The sequence below is a fragment of the Cebidichthys violaceus genome, unplaced genomic scaffold (genome assembly GCF_023349555.1).
Source record: "Cebidichthys violaceus isolate CVI_PGR_0920_01 unplaced genomic scaffold, fCebVio1.0.p SCAF_3, whole genome shotgun sequence".
In the NCBI taxonomy this organism is placed as follows: Eukaryota; Metazoa; Chordata; class Actinopteri; order Perciformes; family Stichaeidae; genus Cebidichthys; species Cebidichthys violaceus.
In genome coordinates, this window is record NW_027176483.1 from 7,575,683 (window position 1) to 7,595,532 (window position 19,850).

General features: G+C 40.2%; 2 protein-coding genes across 3 annotated transcripts; one reads left to right on the forward strand and one right to left on the reverse strand.

The window, feature by feature from the left end:
- Positions 1-410: 410 nt before the first annotated feature.
- lmo2 (LIM domain only 2 (rhombotin-like 1)) lies at positions 411-4,499 on the reverse strand. Its single transcript, XM_068723928.1, has 3 exons — positions 3,882-4,499; positions 2,679-2,894; positions 411-1,595 (listed from the first exon to the last, which is right to left on the reverse strand). The coding sequence occupies exons 1-3, from the start codon at positions 3,920-3,922 to the stop codon at positions 1,370-1,372; spliced, it is 483 nt and encodes a 160-aa protein (XP_068580029.1). The 5' UTR covers positions 3,923-4,499; the 3' UTR covers positions 411-1,369.
- Positions 4,500-10,288: 5,789 nt separating this feature from the next.
- On the forward strand, positions 10,289-19,382 carry caprin1b (cell cycle associated protein 1b). 2 transcript variants are annotated; one of them, XM_068723533.1, is made up of 18 exons: positions 10,289-10,431; positions 11,987-12,145; positions 12,351-12,413; positions 12,523-12,609; positions 12,717-12,955; positions 13,051-13,133; positions 14,947-15,180; positions 15,296-15,348; positions 15,437-15,520; positions 15,913-16,080; positions 16,157-16,265; positions 16,345-16,406; positions 16,498-16,590; positions 17,085-17,231; positions 17,576-17,729; positions 17,876-18,055; positions 18,590-18,696; positions 18,830-19,382. In XM_068723533.1, the coding sequence occupies exons 2-18, from the start codon at positions 11,987-11,989 to the stop codon at positions 18,914-18,916; spliced, it is 2,109 nt and encodes a 702-aa protein (XP_068579634.1). In that variant the 5' UTR covers positions 10,289-10,431; the 3' UTR covers positions 18,917-19,382. The 2 variants fall into 2 exon arrangements, with proteins under 2 accessions (XP_068579634.1, XP_068579635.1); XM_068723534.1 differs by having other exon boundaries at positions 17,879-18,055.
- The last annotated feature ends 468 nt before the right edge of the window (positions 19,383-19,850 follow it).

Genomic DNA, 19,850 nt, shown 5'->3' on the forward strand with positions numbered 1-19,850 from the left:
TTCTACATACTCTTAAGCCATAGTTGTGTCCCACTTTCATATTCACTATTTGCATAAAGTAGTCTTTATAGTATTTTGTTGTTTTGCAGTTGGTGTACAAGAAATCAACATACTTTACTTTCTACTGATAGGAAATGACAGAATGTGTGTGTCGTCTAAAGGCAATTATACTAGAACTTTTCAATACAACCAGCTATTAAACATTAAAAATTAAAATGTAGTTTTACAGCTCCTCCATTTCTTTTTTTACACCGCAGTGTCCCTTTACAGCACACAAAAAAATCAGGGTTGTTTTAGTTACATTGTGACAAATGTGCTATGTAGTATGCGCAGTTTCTGTGTTATTATTCCTTCTAATGCCTGGATTGCAGGTTTATCTGTAACTCCCAGAAAGACACTCACACCAAAGATTAACTGTGTTTCTCTAAATTGAAATTTATTTAATAGTAAATGTCCAAAAAGTCGTGGGCGCATGTCCAAAGAGGTGTAACAGTTACAAAAGACACACAGCTCCAAAGTCAGTAAAATTAGTATTGCATGGAATCCCTCGATCACTAGAGGGCGCCACCAGTTCAACCTGGTAATACAGCATAATAATTCTGATCAGGATTTGTCAACATGGACTTGTAACATTTTTGGTAACAATTTACAGGTCTGTAAATTCCTAGTGAATTCTAATCTGTTATAAATAATTCTGTTTTCCAATTAATTAACACTGCAATTTAGATACAGTCAGTCCAGCAGGTTAGCTATACATCCAAACGTGAAATTTGTCCACAAGCAAACGTATAATTCAACATAAATGGAGAATTTAAGCTTCCAATAATGAATGAATATTTACTTGGATTTTAGACGGAGCAACTCCTTTAACGAAGTTTCTATTTTCACTATAATTAATACCAAGTCACATAGTTCTTCCCAGGAATTTCTCAGGAAATTACTAACCATAAAATAAAACCTTACTGAAATTCTTATTGACACACTTTGAACACAAATTGAACAAATGACTGTGAGGTGATGAAACAGTGTTTGACTAAAATAAACTTAACAAAGACTTAAGATGTGTTCATTGCTAAAGATCTAAAATTCCAGTGTATAACAAACAAATATTATTGCATGTTTAAGTATTGCCAGTATTTAAGCTTATTTTTCGCATTTAAGGATGAAGCCTATGATGAAAAGCTTTGTTATTGCTGGTCCAGTCTTCATTCATCTCCAGCAGGGAGCAATGCAGAGATTTCTCATTTTTGTGTTAAAATAATTTCATATGAATGTCAGATGCATTAACAGGCTGCAAAAAGTCTAGTTTATCAATGGTTCATTCCCTTTGAAGCCAGTGGGAAAAGGCAGGGTGACACTTTTCATTCTGCTAAACCATGTTGTTATTGTTGAGTTTGGTCCATTCAAAGATGTCCTGCTCGCACACAATGTCTGAGTTGATGAGCAGGTAGCGGTCACCCACGCAGAAGTGCTTCTGGCAGGCGGCACACTTGAAGCACTCCAGATGGTAAACCTTGTCCCGCACGCGCATCGTCATCTCAAATGCTCGAATCCTCTTCTCACAGGAAGCACAGAGACCGTCCTGACCGAAAAGCCTGAATGGATGAGAAGATATCAGCATAATACTGAGACGTACGTGGAAAGCATGAAACTTTAAGGAATCTATTGAATCTCTATTTAACTACTGTGGATCTTTTCCCCTGGCCTTGTACCTATTCTGGAATAACATCACCTGACCTCAGGATTTCTGTGATCCAGTTTCGCTTGATTAAACACAATAGGCACAATATTAACAAAAATAATAAACATCTTAAACATTTTGACATACAGCAAGACCAGGTCACAGGATTAGGCTATAATGCAAAAAATGTCCAACAAATTCTGCACTAGTGGGACTTTTAGGGGCCCTGCGGCTGTTGCCCACTTTGCCTGGTCAGTAATCCAGCCTGTTCCTGACTCATAAACAACACATGCTCCCCAAATCAAACTCTAGCATAACTTCAATCTCCACTACTCATTTGCCTTTGCATTTTCCTGCAGACTATAAAGTCAAACTGTCCAGCAAGAAGGAGGAAAAAAAATCCAGATACAGGGCCAAGCTGTTTCCCCATGTCCCTTATATACTGTATATGCATAGCAATGCACTCATTAAACAATTAATCAACAACATCTGATAAAATAGTGTCTGTCAAAAAATATATATCTGAGATTTTGAGTGTTTCCAACACTTCTTTATTATTTAAAATTTCTGTTATTGTCAACCAACCCTTTGAAAACACCTAAACAAACAATGCACCGAGCCCCAAGCACATTTGTACTGAAGATGTAAATCTTTTTAAATGGGTCTTGAAAATATTTATAGATATATAGATATATAGAATATTTTCAGCTGTGGAAAACAATTGGTGTCCTTGTGGGTATTTGCAGCAGCAGCACAGTGTATGTCAGATTGACTTAAAAATAAACTGAAGTGCATATGTAATGAAGAAACATGTCACCCAGCGCAGCAATGTGGCACAATGATGTGTTTTTAATAGTTTTTGACAACAATGGAGGCCTCAGGCATGCAGGAATAAGAAATGTACCAGGCGTTTGGCTACACAGACGTTTACACATATGTCTCGCAAACTAACAAAGTGCTTGATTCAATCATGATGTTAAGACACCATCGGACCAACCTGAGGTAGTCTCTCCGACACAATTTTCTTCCCAGCTTGTAGTAGAGTCGTCGGCCCACCTCGCCGAGTCGACAGCCACACAGGTCGCAGCTCAGGCAGTCCTCGTGCCAGTACTGCTCGATGGCCTTTAGGAAGAATCTGTCACCAATGCTCTGCTGACACCCGCCGCACATCAGCAGAGATGGTGGCATCTGGAGGACCTCATCCACCGGCTCCCTGGATGAGAAAGAAGACTGATAAGAAAATCAAATATACCAGAGACACACCAAATGATTGTTTCCTCAATTCATTTTATTACCTGGAAACCTACATTAGAATATGATTTCAAATCTTTGTTCATTTGTTAATATTTTCAGCCCGAAGCCCAAACTTCCAACATGATCTGGATTCGTCATTTAATAGTCCACTGATTCTAAACTGTCCATCCTAAGTAACTTGTACATTTGCAGTTTGATGCTGTCCACCTGAGGGAGCCATTGGATATTGTTAAATACAGAACTGTAGCCACGCATTTTCCCATTCTTTCCTAACAGGCAGCTTTATGCTTGTTATAATCACCTTAATCATACATTTTCTGTATCGGATTGTTCCAACTCTTCATTGAAACCATATGATGGTTTGTGAAATACTAAACCCAGGAACCCTTAAAGTTGTTGTGGCTACACCATATGTAAATATTGTATATGTCTTGTGCATCATCTCAATGTCTGACACATTTGGTATTCAATTATTCCACTAGAAAGTGCAAAGTACAGTTCTGTGTGTTTATATAATGTTTGGATGCAAAGTTTGTTTCTGATCAGGTAGCGGGAAGCTGCTTTTGAGGTGGAAATACCTCTTATAGACCTTTATGCCTAAAACAATGTAGATACAAAATACAAAAAAATAACTGTGAAATAATTTTAGACAATCAGCCTGCAGAGTTATATATCGTAGCCTACCTTTAGGAATCTTGTTCTGGGAAACACTGAACTTTTTCTTGCCAAGAGCTTTCTTTCCTCCTTTACACATTTAACATTCTGCCCTTGAACATGAACGTGATCATTTGTATTGCTTATCAGCAGGAGATTCCTGACCTCCATGCTATCAGCCATATGCAGTTATTGTACGCGAGTCTGGCTGTCAGATAATGCGTCCTTGTTTTTTTCCCCCTAACATATCAGAAATAATACATCTGCCAGTTTATACCTATAAGCCACTTACTCATTTGCTTCCAGCGTCTTCCTCTCTATAGTGGATGTCATGTCTAATGATGTCCAGCCGTGATCCAGATAAGGTTTCAGGAGCTACCTGTGAAGCTGCCTGCGGGGACCCTGAAGCCACAAGACGCTGCACCTGCTCCCACAGCCTCCGAGACGCCGGCTTGAGGCTTGTTGTGTGTTCAATTAATTGGCAATTGAGTCCCGTGGAAATGGCCGCAAGACAAGACAATTTCGCTCTAAGCAGCGAAGCTGATGATGGAGGACACTGTCACCATTTCCTGAGGCAATAACCCGCGGTGACACTTGCATGTCTCTCAAGTATATTGTATCATCCTGCGGCGACTTTGCGGACTGTCCGTTCTTTAAATTAAAGCACCATCAATCCGATCCAAATGGACACTTGCGGGGATCTCCGAGTCCGTGGGTCCTTTTTAAGTGAGCGGGCTGCAGACGCGCTCCTCCGTATGAAGCCGCGGTCACCGTTACTGTGCGGCAGCAGCAGCATCGTGTTTAAATACGTCGGGCCCGCTCTCCGTCTCTGCTTTCGTTTCCCTCTTCCTGCTCACGACTGTTTGACAATGGGGGGAAATCGGTCTTAAAGCGACAGCTAAACACTGAACACAGCCTGCTCTGTCAGGCGGGGGGTTTTAGGTCGTGACTGAGACTAATGAGGTCGTTACATGCTTTGCTTCAACAAAGTGCCGATAGGACAAAAGATAACGAGTGGAATGATATCATTAGTACGCCTTGTGTAGTTTCTCGGTAGTTACAGTGCGTTTCATTACTTCCATTGTAGAAAATATGTTGCAAATATCCAGTACTACTTTCTGATCTTGGGATTTGATCCTTTGTAAAGGACTAAAGTTTTTAATGACTTTATCAATGGTTAATAAATAATTTACTAATGTTTTATAGATCAGTTATAAGCCATTAACTAGAACAACTTTTAGCTTAACAGGTTTTGAAAAAAACAGTGGTGGAAAGCACATTTACTCAAGAAGTAGTGGTACCTTGCTACTTTATACTACTTCACTATATTTCAGAAGGAAATGTAAAATATGATATATATATATATATATATATATATATCATATTTTACATTTCCTGTAATATATATTTTTCCTTCACTGCTTGTATTTGAAAGTTAATACTAGTATTTTTTTACAAATACATTGAAAACAAAAAATGTGATTAGCTTTAAAAGGTGATGTATTGTGTAGCTGATTAGATTGGGTCAGGTTGTGCAACACTGTTGGGATTTATAAAGGTCATCAATGTGTTACTTGTCCCACAACAAAACTAACAGGAAAGCCCCTGCAGTCCCCAAAATCCTTAATATATTTAATCTTGTTGCATAAGATAATAACGTTGAAGACAAAAGATTGAAGACACATCATCTTTCAACCTTGAAGGGTCATGATGTATGTCTGGTAGAGGTGATTCTACATTGCGTACTTTTACTTTTGATGTTTTAAGGTAATTTTTCTGGTAATGTGTATTTTTAGCCTACACTGTCTTTGTATTAATTTTAATATGCCTTGTGAAAGAAGTATTCATTAATAAAATAACCAATTCAAGGTATTATACAAGTTAAGCTACATATTAAAAGAATGGAGTGGTTCCACGTGTAGTCCAGGGAACCTTATGGTGCTCTTAAGTTATATTAAAAGCCTTTTGTTTAGTCGTGCATATTGTTTTAAAATGGTTTCAATTTCATCAGGGCGGAAATAAAAAAAAATAGATGGATTACACCTGTTTTATTTGTATATACAACACACAAGAAATAAACGTGTCATCATAGTACATCATAGTACTGTGGAATAGCCTACAATTATGAGGGTTGTTTATCAAGAAAAGGGTTCATAATCAGTTTCTTCATTAGGATCGTACATACGTGTTGTCACTTAAATATACTTAACATATCAAAAGTAAAAGTGTCCCTGTGCACGATCGGCAGTTGTCATGTTATGTATATTATAGGTGGTGTGGTTGAAGCAAGAACATTTAGAAAGTTTTGTGTGTGAATTCATAATCTGCCATTTAACCAGTAACTAGCTTTCAGATGAATGTAGTAAAAAGTACAATATTTCCCTCTGAGATGTAGTTGAGTGGAGGGAGAAAGTAAATAAAGAGGATATACTTAAAGTAATAGTATAGTTTGTATATACAGCTCTTGAGTAAATGTAGTTATTTTCCAGTACTGTTGAAATTGTGTAAGATAAAATACAGATATTTTCTCAACATGCAAAGTTGTTGAACTCTAGTTTCCTATTCTTTACCCATATTACAATGGGTTTGTCTTCTTTAGCTCTTGGATTACAAGATAGACTATACAGACTTGACAACTGCAGAAGACTAATGCTGAAATACCCCCAAAAAACCCTCTTTTGAAAGTCGTCTCTGTGAGAAACGAATGGAATGATATTTCTACATAGTTGGTGTCCTCGCGGCCTTTCCTTTTTCAAACCAGAGCATGCTGTGGGCTCTTCCTCTTATCTGCTGCCAAAGCCTTGGGGCTGCCTGCAGGAGGGAGGGACGCAGACAGCAGTTGGACTGGGCCAGGAGATAAAGCACCTCAACTCCAGTAACCACAGTCAGCTCCTCAGCCAGATGCAACAGAGGAAGATTGCAGGCAAACTCTAAATTCAGCCTGAATGCACCCTTGGGCAGTTGTTGGACTGTGTAGGCTCACTGGATAGATACCAAACTGAGAAGGCCCAGGAGCAAGGTGAGCATGGCTCTGTGTTCTGCCAGCTACACAGAAAGCAGAGCAGCTTGACAGAGATAAAACTCTGAATTATCACTAAATTGTCCTTCAAATGAAAAATGTCCCATTGCTAGGTCTTTTCATAATGTCTTTGTACAACAAAACAACGCGGTGCAAAAGCTATGCCGGTGTCCTTAGTCTTATAAATAACAATTTCCACACTCTTAAAATCCCCTCTTTAACTTCTGATAAAAACTCACCACAAGGTCCACTTAGCAGCTGATCTGGAGCTCTCCATATCACACTGTTCCTCCGTCCAAAGAGTTTGCACTAGTCATGGAAATGTAGCCCTTCAAGTACCCATGTTTTATCAGCACTTTAAGAACCCCTAGTCCAAGTTGGCTTACAAATTGAGAATTTAAGTTAAATCTTCACAATCTCCCCCCATGTCTTTTGCATAGTTTTTTCTTTGAAAATTCAATAGAATCCTCATCAGCAGGAATGTAAAATACAGTTGAGTGGGTTTGCACAGTGTTTGTTTGCATAAAAGTCTTTGTAATTATGAACACAACTGATTGTCTGTGGAGTTCATCGGTACCACGATGTTGCTCAAGAACAAATTTAGAATAGACAAGAAACAAGAGAAGAGAAAGTCAGTACTGATATGACACCCATGTCATCCACTTCTTCCTGTGGGGTTAAAGCCCAGAGGATGTGCAACTGGCATGCACAAATGAAGCTTTCCTGGGGGGTTGGTGCACACTGCATTCACTTCCTACCCCCCCCCCCCCCCCCCACACACACACACACACACACACACACACACACACACACACCCTTGCATGATGGTACCCTTGTCATGGTTTCCCCGATAGACCGGTTGAGTCCAGATGGTTCAGTATGATAGGAGTAACACAGCTTACAGTGCACCATAAAAACTAGCTTGTTGTCATTAGGCGATAAAACCCTCATCTGTGTCTTCAGGCTTCCTAAATGTCACCAGAATGAGAGCACAAGCTTCATGTCTCAATTTGAATTGTTAAAATAAGATTTGTAAATATTTAATAATTCATATTATGTTGTGGGAATTATGTCTTTTTTGTGCTTTTATTACTAGTTTTGAGTTTGGGGAGCAAACAGTTAAGAATGTAGACAACCTTTTGGGAAGTGGTGTCACTCATGTCCAGCTTCCTGTTTTGCCTGTTTGGTACTGAGAGCATTATGGAGCTGAAAGCAGTGTGGAATTCGAGGGCAGCTGGAAAATGAGCGTCAGCACTAATCAAACAGCTGAATTCTACTCAACAGCTATTTCTTCCATCATTCAGCAAATAATGTGAATTACTACAAGTCACAAGTACTCTACTAAATAGCAAAGTATAGCAAGGCTGATGCAGGATACACAACCATTATCTACCATCTTGCTGAATCATTAGAGATTCAAATAGATCTATTAATTAGTAATGGAACAAAGACGGTTATCCATACATCATGGACTATCTGGAAACAAACTTGCAGGCCCATTTCCTGAAATAAAGACATCGTGGATGTACTGTTGACGCTCTGATAGCACGAACTCTGGAACCGCAATAGCAAAGCCGACCGCTTCCTGCCTAATCTGAAGTGAAGAGATAATTGGCAACTGTTTCAAAGCCCTCCTCCTAAATGGTCACAGGTCTATTGAGGTGTAGATGTTTTATTGTTCACTGTTTCCACATGGGTTTAAATTAGTGTGAGATTCATTGTAAGTTTTATAATGTCAAGGTGTAAAGATCAGAGGTCAGACGAGGAAACACCCTGGAATTCTTTTAGAAAATGTCCGGTGGACAGTGTTGTTGTTTGATTGAAATACAGCAGGCTGCGGAAATGAGTCACTCGTTGAAAGGGAGCATCACTCACCCTCGGGATTTTCCCATTATCAGTATTATCCCTAAAAGAAAACACTTTCAGTGGAACAGTGCAATCAAAAAGCTGTGCTGCCATGTTAACTGCTTCCTGTATTTGGCAAAGCAAAAGAAAGCTGGATTCACATTCTTCAGGTCAGTGTGCTCCCCTTAAAACACCAATGAAGCAAAAACAAAAAATATAAATGCAGCCCCAAATGTATTGGAAATGTTAGATACCAAAAAGTATTCCCTTGTTTTCAACATTTATTCCGTGTAAGCAAGCACATGTTTTGGTCTCTTAATAGTATATTTGTCAGTCAATTCATTAGAAAAGGATTGTAAGTCGACAGTCGACATATTTCAGAGTCAGAGGGTGCACAGAAACTGAACTTTTTCTCTAATCAATTTCACTGCATCAATTGTTGTTGTTGTTGAACATACTGCTGAGCTTTACTGACACCTATTGGTTTAAGGTGGCAGTACAGATAGCAGCATTGGCACGATGTCTGGAACCAGCTGTGTTCATTTGAGACTTTCCAGTGACTTAAGTGTTTGCACATATATATGATTCTGAATTCACAAGATGGGAAACATTGGAATTGCTTCTTTGAATTTCCTTTGTTTTTCGGGAGAGTTTGTCAACTTGGAGTCAGGACAACAGGGATGCATGAGATGCAGATGGATTTGTGGTTGTAAAACTGGCAGATTGAGATTTCTTTGATATGTTCTAGACATAAACAACATATTAGAAAATACTGTACATCAAGATTTCAGTAACATGTTCTTATGCACTTTTTCCCATTCTAGTGTGGGAATTCAAACTAGCAACCTTGCAAGGATAATCTTTCAATGGTGAATTTTACATCCATCTGGATTTAGAACACATGGATAAGGGGCAGACCACATGGGCAGCACAGGGCAAGGTGTGTTCAGTAACTCTCCTGATGAACAAAAAAAATTAACTTGTTAATTCTTTTGGAAAAACAATTGTAACCAACTGTATAGACAATTTCTGAGCATATTTAAACTAAATAAAATTATAAGTATTGTTTTATTCAAATTACAGATGTATTACATTTGTTTTACAAAATAATCTGGACAGGTATGGCTGACTCAGGGTGACTCAAACAGCTCTAGATCGTTCTAACACTTCATGCAGCCTATTTTATATTCCAAAATAACTTTTAGACTTGTTTAATGTGGTATTGTATTGCTATGGTTATTGTTGTTATTGTTAATATTATATTTGGTTCATGGATGAAATCTTAAAATATCTATATTCTGGTTTTAGTTGTGTGTTTGGTTTCTGGATTTGAAATTAGACTTTTGCCATATGCTTGCAACTTTATATTTTGTAAAGCAGTTACTCAAATTTAACGTTGAACTTGCATTTGAAACTGATGTGCAAAAGATAATACAGTCATGTATTGTCTTGAGTAATGCGTGTGATTAGGCCGCAGTGAACCATGCCAGCACATGCTTACAGCGGGATGGGACAGCTGCTGCAGAAAGAAATACTGTATATGGCACCGAGAGAGAATAGAATAGCCTAATCAAAGCTAATGATTGTGCAGATTTTCTGCCAAGCGGCTGTTGACTTTTTTGCCTGATCACAAATAGCAACTACATAATGTTTTATTGCAGCAAGGGCAGCTGTAATTAAACATTCGATTACTTATTTCCATATTATAGATGAACATATTGATATCAATAAACCTACGGTTTATCGGGGTTTATTTTTGTGTTTTTTCTGTACAGGTATATCTTCGACAGCTAAAAACGGACCTTCGCCTTTATAAAGAGTTTCTCAGTCTTTCGTACCGTCTCAGTTGTCGGTGAGGCCGGCGGGGCGGATCCCACACTAGAGTGAAAGAGAAAAATAAAGCAACACAACAATAATAACAACTTGGCCGTTTCGTACAAATCGCTAGCAAGCTCCCCTGTGGATACATACCATCAAGGTGGGTGAACCCGTAGTCGTGCTACCAAGATAACGCCGCTCATCGTCCGGCTGCTGGGTTAGCACGCGTCGCTGTAGCTACCAGACAACCGAGCTAGCAATGCGTGAAGATGCTACCTAAGTCAATGGTCTGTGCTAACGGTTGTGCGGCAAGGGCCATTTTACCAAACCTCAGAGATAACAACGGCGAGCTGACCACACTGTTGGGGAGGAATGTTAGCCACACAGCTGCTGTCGGAAGATACAGCTTTGTGGCTGCAGTTGTTGTGAAAATGTGGAGAATTGCGGGGTTAAAATCCGTCCTCTTCTCAGTTCACACACAGTTCAGACCAAAGTTAGCTACGTGCCATAATGAAATGGGGTTTGAGGCTTAAGGGAGGTCGTAAGACTGGTCAATTTATTTAGTTATGAAGCTATATTGCATGTCTATATATCGCTTACAGTTGTGCACCACCTGTAGTACAAAGCTACTACAGTTACTTGTTACTTGCTGTTCTTCTTGCGCTGTTAATTCAGTCGCTTCCACCACTTTCGTTATTCCGTATATTACGTCGTTTACTGTTTGTTAGTACACGTGTAATCTCTTTGACATTTGATAGCTGTGACAGTCATCTTATCTGTCAATCTATTCGTCTTGGCCCATTGTGTCATGCAATCTGACGCTATCTCATGTAGAAGTGATAGTTCATAACTCAACCAGTCAACTGTAAGAATATCAACCAGCAGCACATTTTATAAACGGTCATTAAAGTTATTGTTTAAGCAAAATGCCCAAACCTTTTTCTTTCTTTTTTTAATGCAGGTTCCAGCTTCACAAATGTGAACGCTTGGTTCGCCCAGGTTTTTACTTTCTGTTTTGAAAAGACTGAACTATTACCTTCAGGCTTTGGACTATTTGTAAATTAAAAACAAAGAACATTTGATTATGTTGATTTGGGCTTTTGAGAACTATGATGGATGTTTTTTTTTTACTATTTTCTAGGGATACAATGATCCAACCTTATCGCTCCTGGTTTTGGTATCGATATCTCCACTCAGAGTAACTGCAGATAATTATTGCTTATCCAAATATCTTTTGCTTTTCACAAATTTAAAAACTGTATTCTTCACTGCTTAAAGTTACTTGATTTGAAGTACACATAACTTAGTTGTGGGCCTGCTGGAGCTGAATTAATGTAGTGTAATAAATAATGACATTGACAAAGAAACTGCATCGGTACTGATACTGATCTGGAGTATTTGATTGGTGCATTTACCACTATTATTGACCATTTACAGACCAAGTGATTAATTATACTGAGAAAATAATTGACAGAATAATCTATATAGAAAGTAATTATATAGCTGTAGCCTTAATCTCAAGATATCCCCCACAATAGTCATCATGGAGCATTTAGTGACTTGTTTTTTTGTTCAACCATAGTATTGACATGTTCAAATCATTGTCATTAATTTTCAATTAATACTTTGTTTTTTTATGTATATAATATCTATATGTGGAGGCCTCTTTTTGTATTACCACTAGAAATTAACCATTCACACTTTATAATTTCTAGATGCCCTCAGCGATGAATGCCAATACGACAGTGCAGTCTGCCAGCCCAGATGTGGGATCCGCTCCAGGGTCAATGGGCAATTTTGGCGGACAGCCCGAAGTTATGAAGCAAGTGCTGTGTGTCCTCGACAAGAAGGTCCGCAACATGGAGAAGAAAAAGGTGAGTTCAGTCCAGAGCCATTTGTTCCAGATCCTTCCTGATAACGACATTCCTGCGTCTCTGTTGTGTACAGTATGAGGCATGACGGGTGTCCCATGCAGAAGCAATCCATAGCTGAAGGGCCTTAAAAAAACAAATGTGTCTCTATTTTTAAGATGCATTTACATTTAAAACTGTTTGCTGCATTCTGTGTGTTCTATTACAGAGTAAACTGGATGACTATCAAGTCAGGAAGGATAAAGGGGAGCGTCTCAACCAGGACCAGCTGGTGGGTGCATTGACGCCTTCATCGTTTTGTACATAAGAACAAATAATCCTGTAATTCTGTAAGTGGTTTTCAACCTAGCAATGTGTCATGTTCCTTTTTGTCTTTCTAGGATGCACTCACCAAATTCCAGGAAATCACATATAACTTGGAATTTGGCCGTGAGCTGCAGAAGACGTTTATCACACTGGGACAAGATGTAAGGGTGACTGGTTGTTTTTTTTGTGTGAAAATGTTCCCTCAGAGTGGTTTCCACCCTGACTCTTAGTAACTTGACTTTATGTGGCTCATGTATATTATCATTAGATCCAGAAGACGGTGAAGAAGTCTGCACGGCGGGAGCAGCTGCAGCGGGAGGAGGGAGAGCAGAGGAGGCTGAAGACAATTCTGGAGCTGCAGTTCCTTCTGGACCGGCTGGGAGAAGAAAATGTGCGGCAGGACCTGAAGCAGGGAGTCGGCGGATCACCACCGCTGACAGACGCAGACCTTGCTGCTTTTGATGAGTTCTACAAGCTAGTGGGGCCAGACCGTGACCGAAACGTCAGGTAGGTCAGAGACGTTGATATCTGGGCAAAGTTGAGATGCAACAGACTTGATTTTGTTTTAAGGAGATCCATTCAACTTATCTCTACACTTGCAGGTTGGTCGACCAGTATGAAGAAGCATCTGTGCACCTCTGGGACCTGCTGGAAGGGAAGGACAAGGCTGTGGTCGGGACAACATGTAAGTGTAATTGAATTAGGAGCCTACAAATGATTGCGAGAAGTAGAGCTCAATATTTTGGTAATGATTGCTTTTGCTCACTGTTTTCAGCACACACTGCAGTAATTTGGCAGAAAATGAATTGGTTCGTCAGTTAATCATTTAAGGGAATTTTTGAGAAAGATGTTTTAAAAAATCACTGATTCCTGTGTTTCTGGTTTTCTTATTCCGATATGGTGGTGGACTAAATATCTGTAATTTATTGCAGAATGAAGTTGACATCAAAGGGGATTCATTATTTAAGTCAAACTGGCTTTATGTTGATGAGCTGGTGGTGAACATTGTTGGCAGGACATTTTATCAGATGGTCGGTGCCGCAGCAGTCATCGGCATGCTTTTATTGTGTTGAGGCTGGCCGTCAGTAATTTATCACAAACTGTACATTTGAGTAATCCCAAGGTAGATAGAGTTGTCAAAAGATCTAAACGCAACCTTCTAGTCATAAGGCACTGCAGGCCACTAACCGGTCTTAATATGTTAATGTAGCATGTGCATTGTATTTTGTTAATGCAGCTTGTGTGCAGTGCTGAGATGTGAAAAATCAGGGCTCGGGGATATGGGCGTACTGCATTCTCAGCGATCTGGCCTCAGGACTCGCAGTGCTGCATTCTGCTTGGGGGGGCTGAGCGCTGTGGACTTACCCTGACTCAGCAGTGGGGCAGGGTGCCAGTGGCCCTGCTGCCTGTGGTTCCACTGGTCAGAGCTCTGGAGCCACTTTAGGATACTGGTGACCCAGTTCGCTGTAGTGACACCAGCCAACACTTTCACCTCCGTAAGGAGGTCTCACTTGGTGACTCAGGGTGATATTTATTCAAGCAGCAGCAGACTTCTTGGCCTGACGCCTGAGGCAGTAAAGGAAATAACAGTGACCTGCTTTTCCTGAAGGGCCAAAAATCCTGAGCGAGCTTAAAGGCTCTTCTAGTACTTTCTAGTGAATCACAAGTCATGATTGTTATAGTATCATATTTATTATCTGGTCAGTCAACAGTTTAGGACATTTTAGCCCATTTGGATTTCCTAAAATCATAGATGCCGTAGTTTTTAGGTCATTATCAGTGGTGCCTGCCAAAAAGAGTGCAGTGCAGAGAGGCGGCGATTAGCTATCCAGATGGGCAAAACAGAGAGACTTGTATGCACTAAAATGCCCATCTATGTAAACAAAGCACAGAAGCTCTGATTAATACACAGAGAGAGAAAAAAAACTTACTCCACTATACCTTTTACATTGCAATTAGTTGTTTGATTCTATATTAATACTCTGTATCCTGTACATAGAACCTTTTAAGCTTTGATTATTGCTTTTTTCAGTTGAAGTACTGAATTATATAGATGATTATGGAGATTTGAAACAAAGTTTACAGGGGCCTTAAAGTGGATATTTGATTTTGTTTTGCGTCATGCTCACAATGTTGAGTTTGGGACCAAAAAAAAGCTCTCTCAGTCCGGCTGCTTGCTGAACTTAATGATCTTGTGCCTTCATTCACATTTACCCTGTGTTCTGTAGGCTTTACTTTTTAAAAATGTTTTCACTGATGAATCAGTTTGACATCCTGGATATATGCCCCTGTGGCTGCTCCTCTCTGAAATCGTTTTTTTACGTTTTTACAAATATTAGATATTTCTCCAGGGAGAGCAGTTAGTGACAGTGTGGGCTCCACGGTAGAGCCGAAGCTTGACGCAGCAGCAGCAGCAGCAGCTAATAACATCGTTTGATTGTTATGATTTGTATGGATTGCTTTCGATTGAATTGCTCACTATATTATTCTTCTCCTAGACAAGGCACTGAGAGAGACTTTGGACCAGGTTCTGCTGAGTGGATACTTTGACCGGGTTCCATCTCACCAAAACGGAGTGTGTGAGGAGGAGGAGGAGGAGGTGGAGGAGGAAGAGGAAGAGCCAGCCTCGGCGGTGGTGGCGGTGGCAGTGACAGCAGCAGCAGCAGCATCAGCCCCTGCTGTAGCAGCTGAATCGTCAGACGCAGAAGAGCAGAGTCAGACTGCTGATCCAGGTCCTCATCGCTCTCACAAGTCATGACATTAAACTCGCTTTTTTTTTAAATGCTCATGTAATGAAGCCGTAACGATATCGGCACTGCATTCTCTAAATAGTTTTCCTCTTTACAGAAACTGAAATAATTGAGGAGTTCACAGATTCCATTGCGGTGGAAACAACAGAGGTGAGATTCATTTTCCCCTTTCCACTGAAGTCTTGGGGCTGATGGTATAATTTTTTTGCATTGTGCTGATTTTTGTTTCCCCCTCCAGTTTATAAACAGACAGTTCATTCCAGACGGCACATACAGCAGCAGTGAGAAGGAGCAGGGCGATGAGTGGACCACGGAAACAGAGGTATGCTGCAGGGATGTTGTTTTTCTGGGATTGCTGTTTACTTTTTTCTCTCTTGTGTTGATAAATATTTTTCCTGCTGTAGATGCAGCCACAAAAATAATTAAACGACTAAATACTCTTTACTCAAATAAGCAATGTGGCTGCTGCTCTTATCGTGTGACATCTGCATTTTCATGTTGAAACTGGTTATGTGATGTTCAGATTAGATGCATTCATCAGTGCGTCATATCAGACTCTGAAAGATTTTAAGAGAATGCTTTAAACACGTTGAGCATAAACACCTTTGTGCATGCTTGTTAGCAACTAGCATCCAATAAGCTCCATACCAGTTTTCACTACACCTCGTCATGTATGTTCCTTATTCACCTGTTCTGCCTGTCTTCCGCTCTCAGGCAGTCGGTGCCATGCTGCAGCAGCAGCAGCCTGCAGCTTCACCTGTTGCTCTGGAGACTCACCCCTTGAACTTGGTGTCTCCTGTGCCGCCCACTGACCCCTTGGTCAGGAAGCAGGTGGTGCAGGACTTAATGGCACAGATGCAGGGAACGTACAACTTCATGCAGGTGGGAGCTGTGTGCTAGTAACGACTGTTTACTGTAGATAACTAAGCGCTGTTGCTCATCGCTTCTCTGCTCTCAGGACTCTATGCTGGAGTTTGACGGACAGCCCATCGATCCTGCCATTGTCTCAGCACAGCCTATGAAACCTGCTCAGAACATGGACTTACCACAGATGGTGTGTCCTCCAGGTATGTTTTACAAAGAGAAACTTAGTTCTGATGTCTTGTGTTGTGTAAACATCATACTCCATCAAACTGATCTTCTTAGTTCACCCAGAGTCCCGGCTATCGCAACCCAACACTGTTCCTGTCCAACCTGAGCCCACACAAGTAAGTAATCAATCTTGAATGGACAACACTGATTGTGTGTTCACGTTGAAGACATTTTAGAGAGAATGTTTAATTTGTACTTTGTTTTCAGGTTCCTATCGTCTCTCCAACTCCGCCCCCCATGTATCAGACCTCACACACGCCAGATCCTCGACCCTCAACAGAAACTATCGACCCCATCCAGGTAAACGTGCTGCTCGGTGAAAGAGTCTCTTCGTGTGAAAAAAATTGTCCTTATTTATTTGATCAGATTTTACCTGATTTAATTCTGGAAACTTGAGACATTTTTATTTGGGCAAAAGGTTTTATTTAACATTCATATTTTTTTATTTAAAAAGGGTAAAACCATTTATAATCCTTAAAGCAAGGTATCGCATAAGCATACAAACAGAGCCGTATTTAGCAGACTAAAGTACTCTAAACATACTGGAATCGGCCTGTAAAATACCCAGCTTATGCAAGTATTTAGTTGAAGGTTGCTAAAATATTTAAATAGCTGGGGGGAAATACCAAGGACATGACCTCAGTTAAGGGCATAAATCATATCTTCATCTCATCTTTTGATCTCGCCAAAAAAAAAGTAAAGAAATGGAATTTAATAGTGAAACCGCACTTAAATAATAAATGACGTTGAGAAATGTTTCGGCCCGCTGAACTTGTGTTGTCCCTGTTTGACAGACCTCCATGTCCTTGTCGTCGGAGCAGCCTCCGCCCTCTGCAGCTCACCCACCCGTCTCTCAAACGCAAGTTTTCCAGCCTGTTTCCAAAGCTCCACACAGCAGTGGCATCAATGTCAACGCAGCACCATTCCAGTCAATGCAGACAGTAAGGAACTTGTAACATTACTGAAGAATTGCCCACGTTATCAAATAATATCAGTATTAAAAGCATTTAATGTGAATATTTGGCCTGGCGTGCAGTTACAAAAGGTCTCTGCAGGACTTCGTGCACCACTGTCAGTGGAATTAATATAGAAAATCACTAATGACTTCCATTAGGAATTGCCTGTGGAGTCCTTAAGTGCCCTCTCATCATATTGCAGTTGTATGGGTTTGTAGTGAAGCGGTTATGTCCAGGAAATAATGAGTAATGGCCTTAACTCCTAATGAGCCTGTGACCTTTCCTCTGGTTTTGGCTTCACCACAATGTGGCCCTTGTTCTCCTCTCAGGTGTTCAACCTCAATGCCCCGGTCCCACCAGCTAATGAGACGGAGGCTTTGAACCAGGCCAGCCAATACCAGAACAGCTACAACCAAGCCTTCAGCAGCCAGCCGCAGCATCCTGTGGAGCAGGCCGAGATGCAGTCAGAACAGCTGCAATCTGGTGGGCTGATTTTTAGTTTTCTTCATTATTTACTTGCTGGATTCATTGTGCCAGATTTGTCTTCCTGCTTTTATGTAAACACAGTGTGTTCAACTTTGACTGAACTTGCATCTGTTCTGGGGCAAACCAACTCCTGTGTTTTTTAGTAGTTGGTGCCTTCCATTCCCAAGACCAGTCAGGAGGCCATCAGCAGCCTCCCCAGCAGGGCCCAGGCTTCGTCAGGCAGGGTCAGTCCTTCTACAACAGCAGAGGCATGTCTCGCGGTGGACCTCGCAATGCCAGAGGCATGATCAACGGCTACAGAGGCTCATCGAATGGATTCAGAGGTGAGCGCACAACCAAGTGGTAAGCCAACGCCAAAGTGCCATAAACTGCTGTTCCTGGAATGGCCACTTGGAACGGCTCCAAAAGCGAGTTATCATTGTTGTACAGGTTTTTTGTTTTGTTTTTACCACCTCTTTAAGGTACGATGAGGGGAAACGCATGAGAAGAATCTTTACACCTTTTCAACTATTAAATGTTGTTGTCTTGCATTTAATGATAAATATTACAGTGCTCTTAAAAAAGAAACATTAAGTGAATTTTATTCCTGTGTATTTAATATAATGCTATAATGTTAATTTTAAGGCATTCTTATTCAATTTAGAATATTTGTATGGATTTTTGTGGAGTTGATACTCGGAAGTGACGTACATTAAAGTGACACATGTGCTTGTCATGTAAAAATGCATGCATGTCTGAAAGGGGCTAAAGAGCCAGAGTTTATTTTATTGTTAATTTCAAGAGGAGCATTTTAAAGTTGTTGTTTTTTTTTTTTTTTTTTTTTTTTTTTTTTTTTTTCTAAACTCTTCCTATTTTAGGTGGCTACGATGGTTATCGCCCTCCTTTCGCCAACACTCCAAACTCTGGTTATGGACAGACTCAGTTCAACACACCTCGGGATTACTCAAACGGGAATTATCAGAGGGTATGAAAGAGCCATTCAGACCTCACACTGGATGTGTTAATGTCATCTCTGCTGTCTCTAGGAGTAGTTTCTAAAATGTCTTTTTCACCCCCCCCCCCCCCCCCCCCCCCCCCTCCTCCCTCTGTTGCTCAAGGATGGTTACCAACCAAACTACAAACGCGGAGCTGGTCAGGGACCCAGAGGAGTGTCGAGAGGCAGCACTCAGGCAATACGATCCTGAAAAGGCCTTTCATAATGACTGTGACTGATTAACTTGCACCACACTGAAAATTCAAAATTCAAGATTGCATTTGCCCAAGCTCACTCATGTTCTCTCTTTTTTTAATTCTTCATCAGTGGTATTTTTCCTGTCTCTTTAAATCAAAGTAATGCCTGCTTTGATATTTGGAAATATTAAATCATTTAAAGTCTGAAACACAAGTTGAGTTGTAAATCCAATCATCGATTTACATAAAACATGTGTTAACAATATTCCTGTAAACTTGAAAGATTTCATAAGTTATTTTTTGTATAAAAAAATGCACCTGCCACTGCTGGTCCAACCCTTGGGAGTTTATTCCCCTTCTCGGTTCTTTTTCTGTCATTTTGGTTCTAAAAAAAGAAAGTGTTTTATGTTCAATGAGCTCCCGTTTCCTTGTTTGTAAATTGATGTTGCTTCAAGAGTTTCAATAAAGTTGTGTTGCATACCCCATGCTTCACCCTCTTTTCTCTGCTGTACAGTAACACACGAGTCAGTGAAAGTATCTAAACTACTAAATGCTGTAGTGGATCATTATCTGTTCTAAGAGTACTTTGTACTCTGGGTTGAATTTGTTTTTTTTGCTGTCTTTTTTATTTTGAATGTTTCATGTATTACATTACTTTTTAGCAGCCTGTGATCACTTTAGAATTATTATTTTTTAACCACGACAATAATGCAATTTTAAGTTTAATTTGGCCGTTAAGGTAAATGTCATTCCTTGTGTTAAATTCCCGACAAACTGCTTTGAAGAAAACAACAATTGTTGTTCACGCTGTTTGGAAGTCATGCTGCCACAGACAGCCGCGTGCTCATGGGTGGATTTGGTTATTATCCCCGCGGAGCAGCTGCTCGCAGGCAGAATTCATACAGTCTGCCTCCGTCGTGGGAATTATATATAAATGAAGCAATAGAC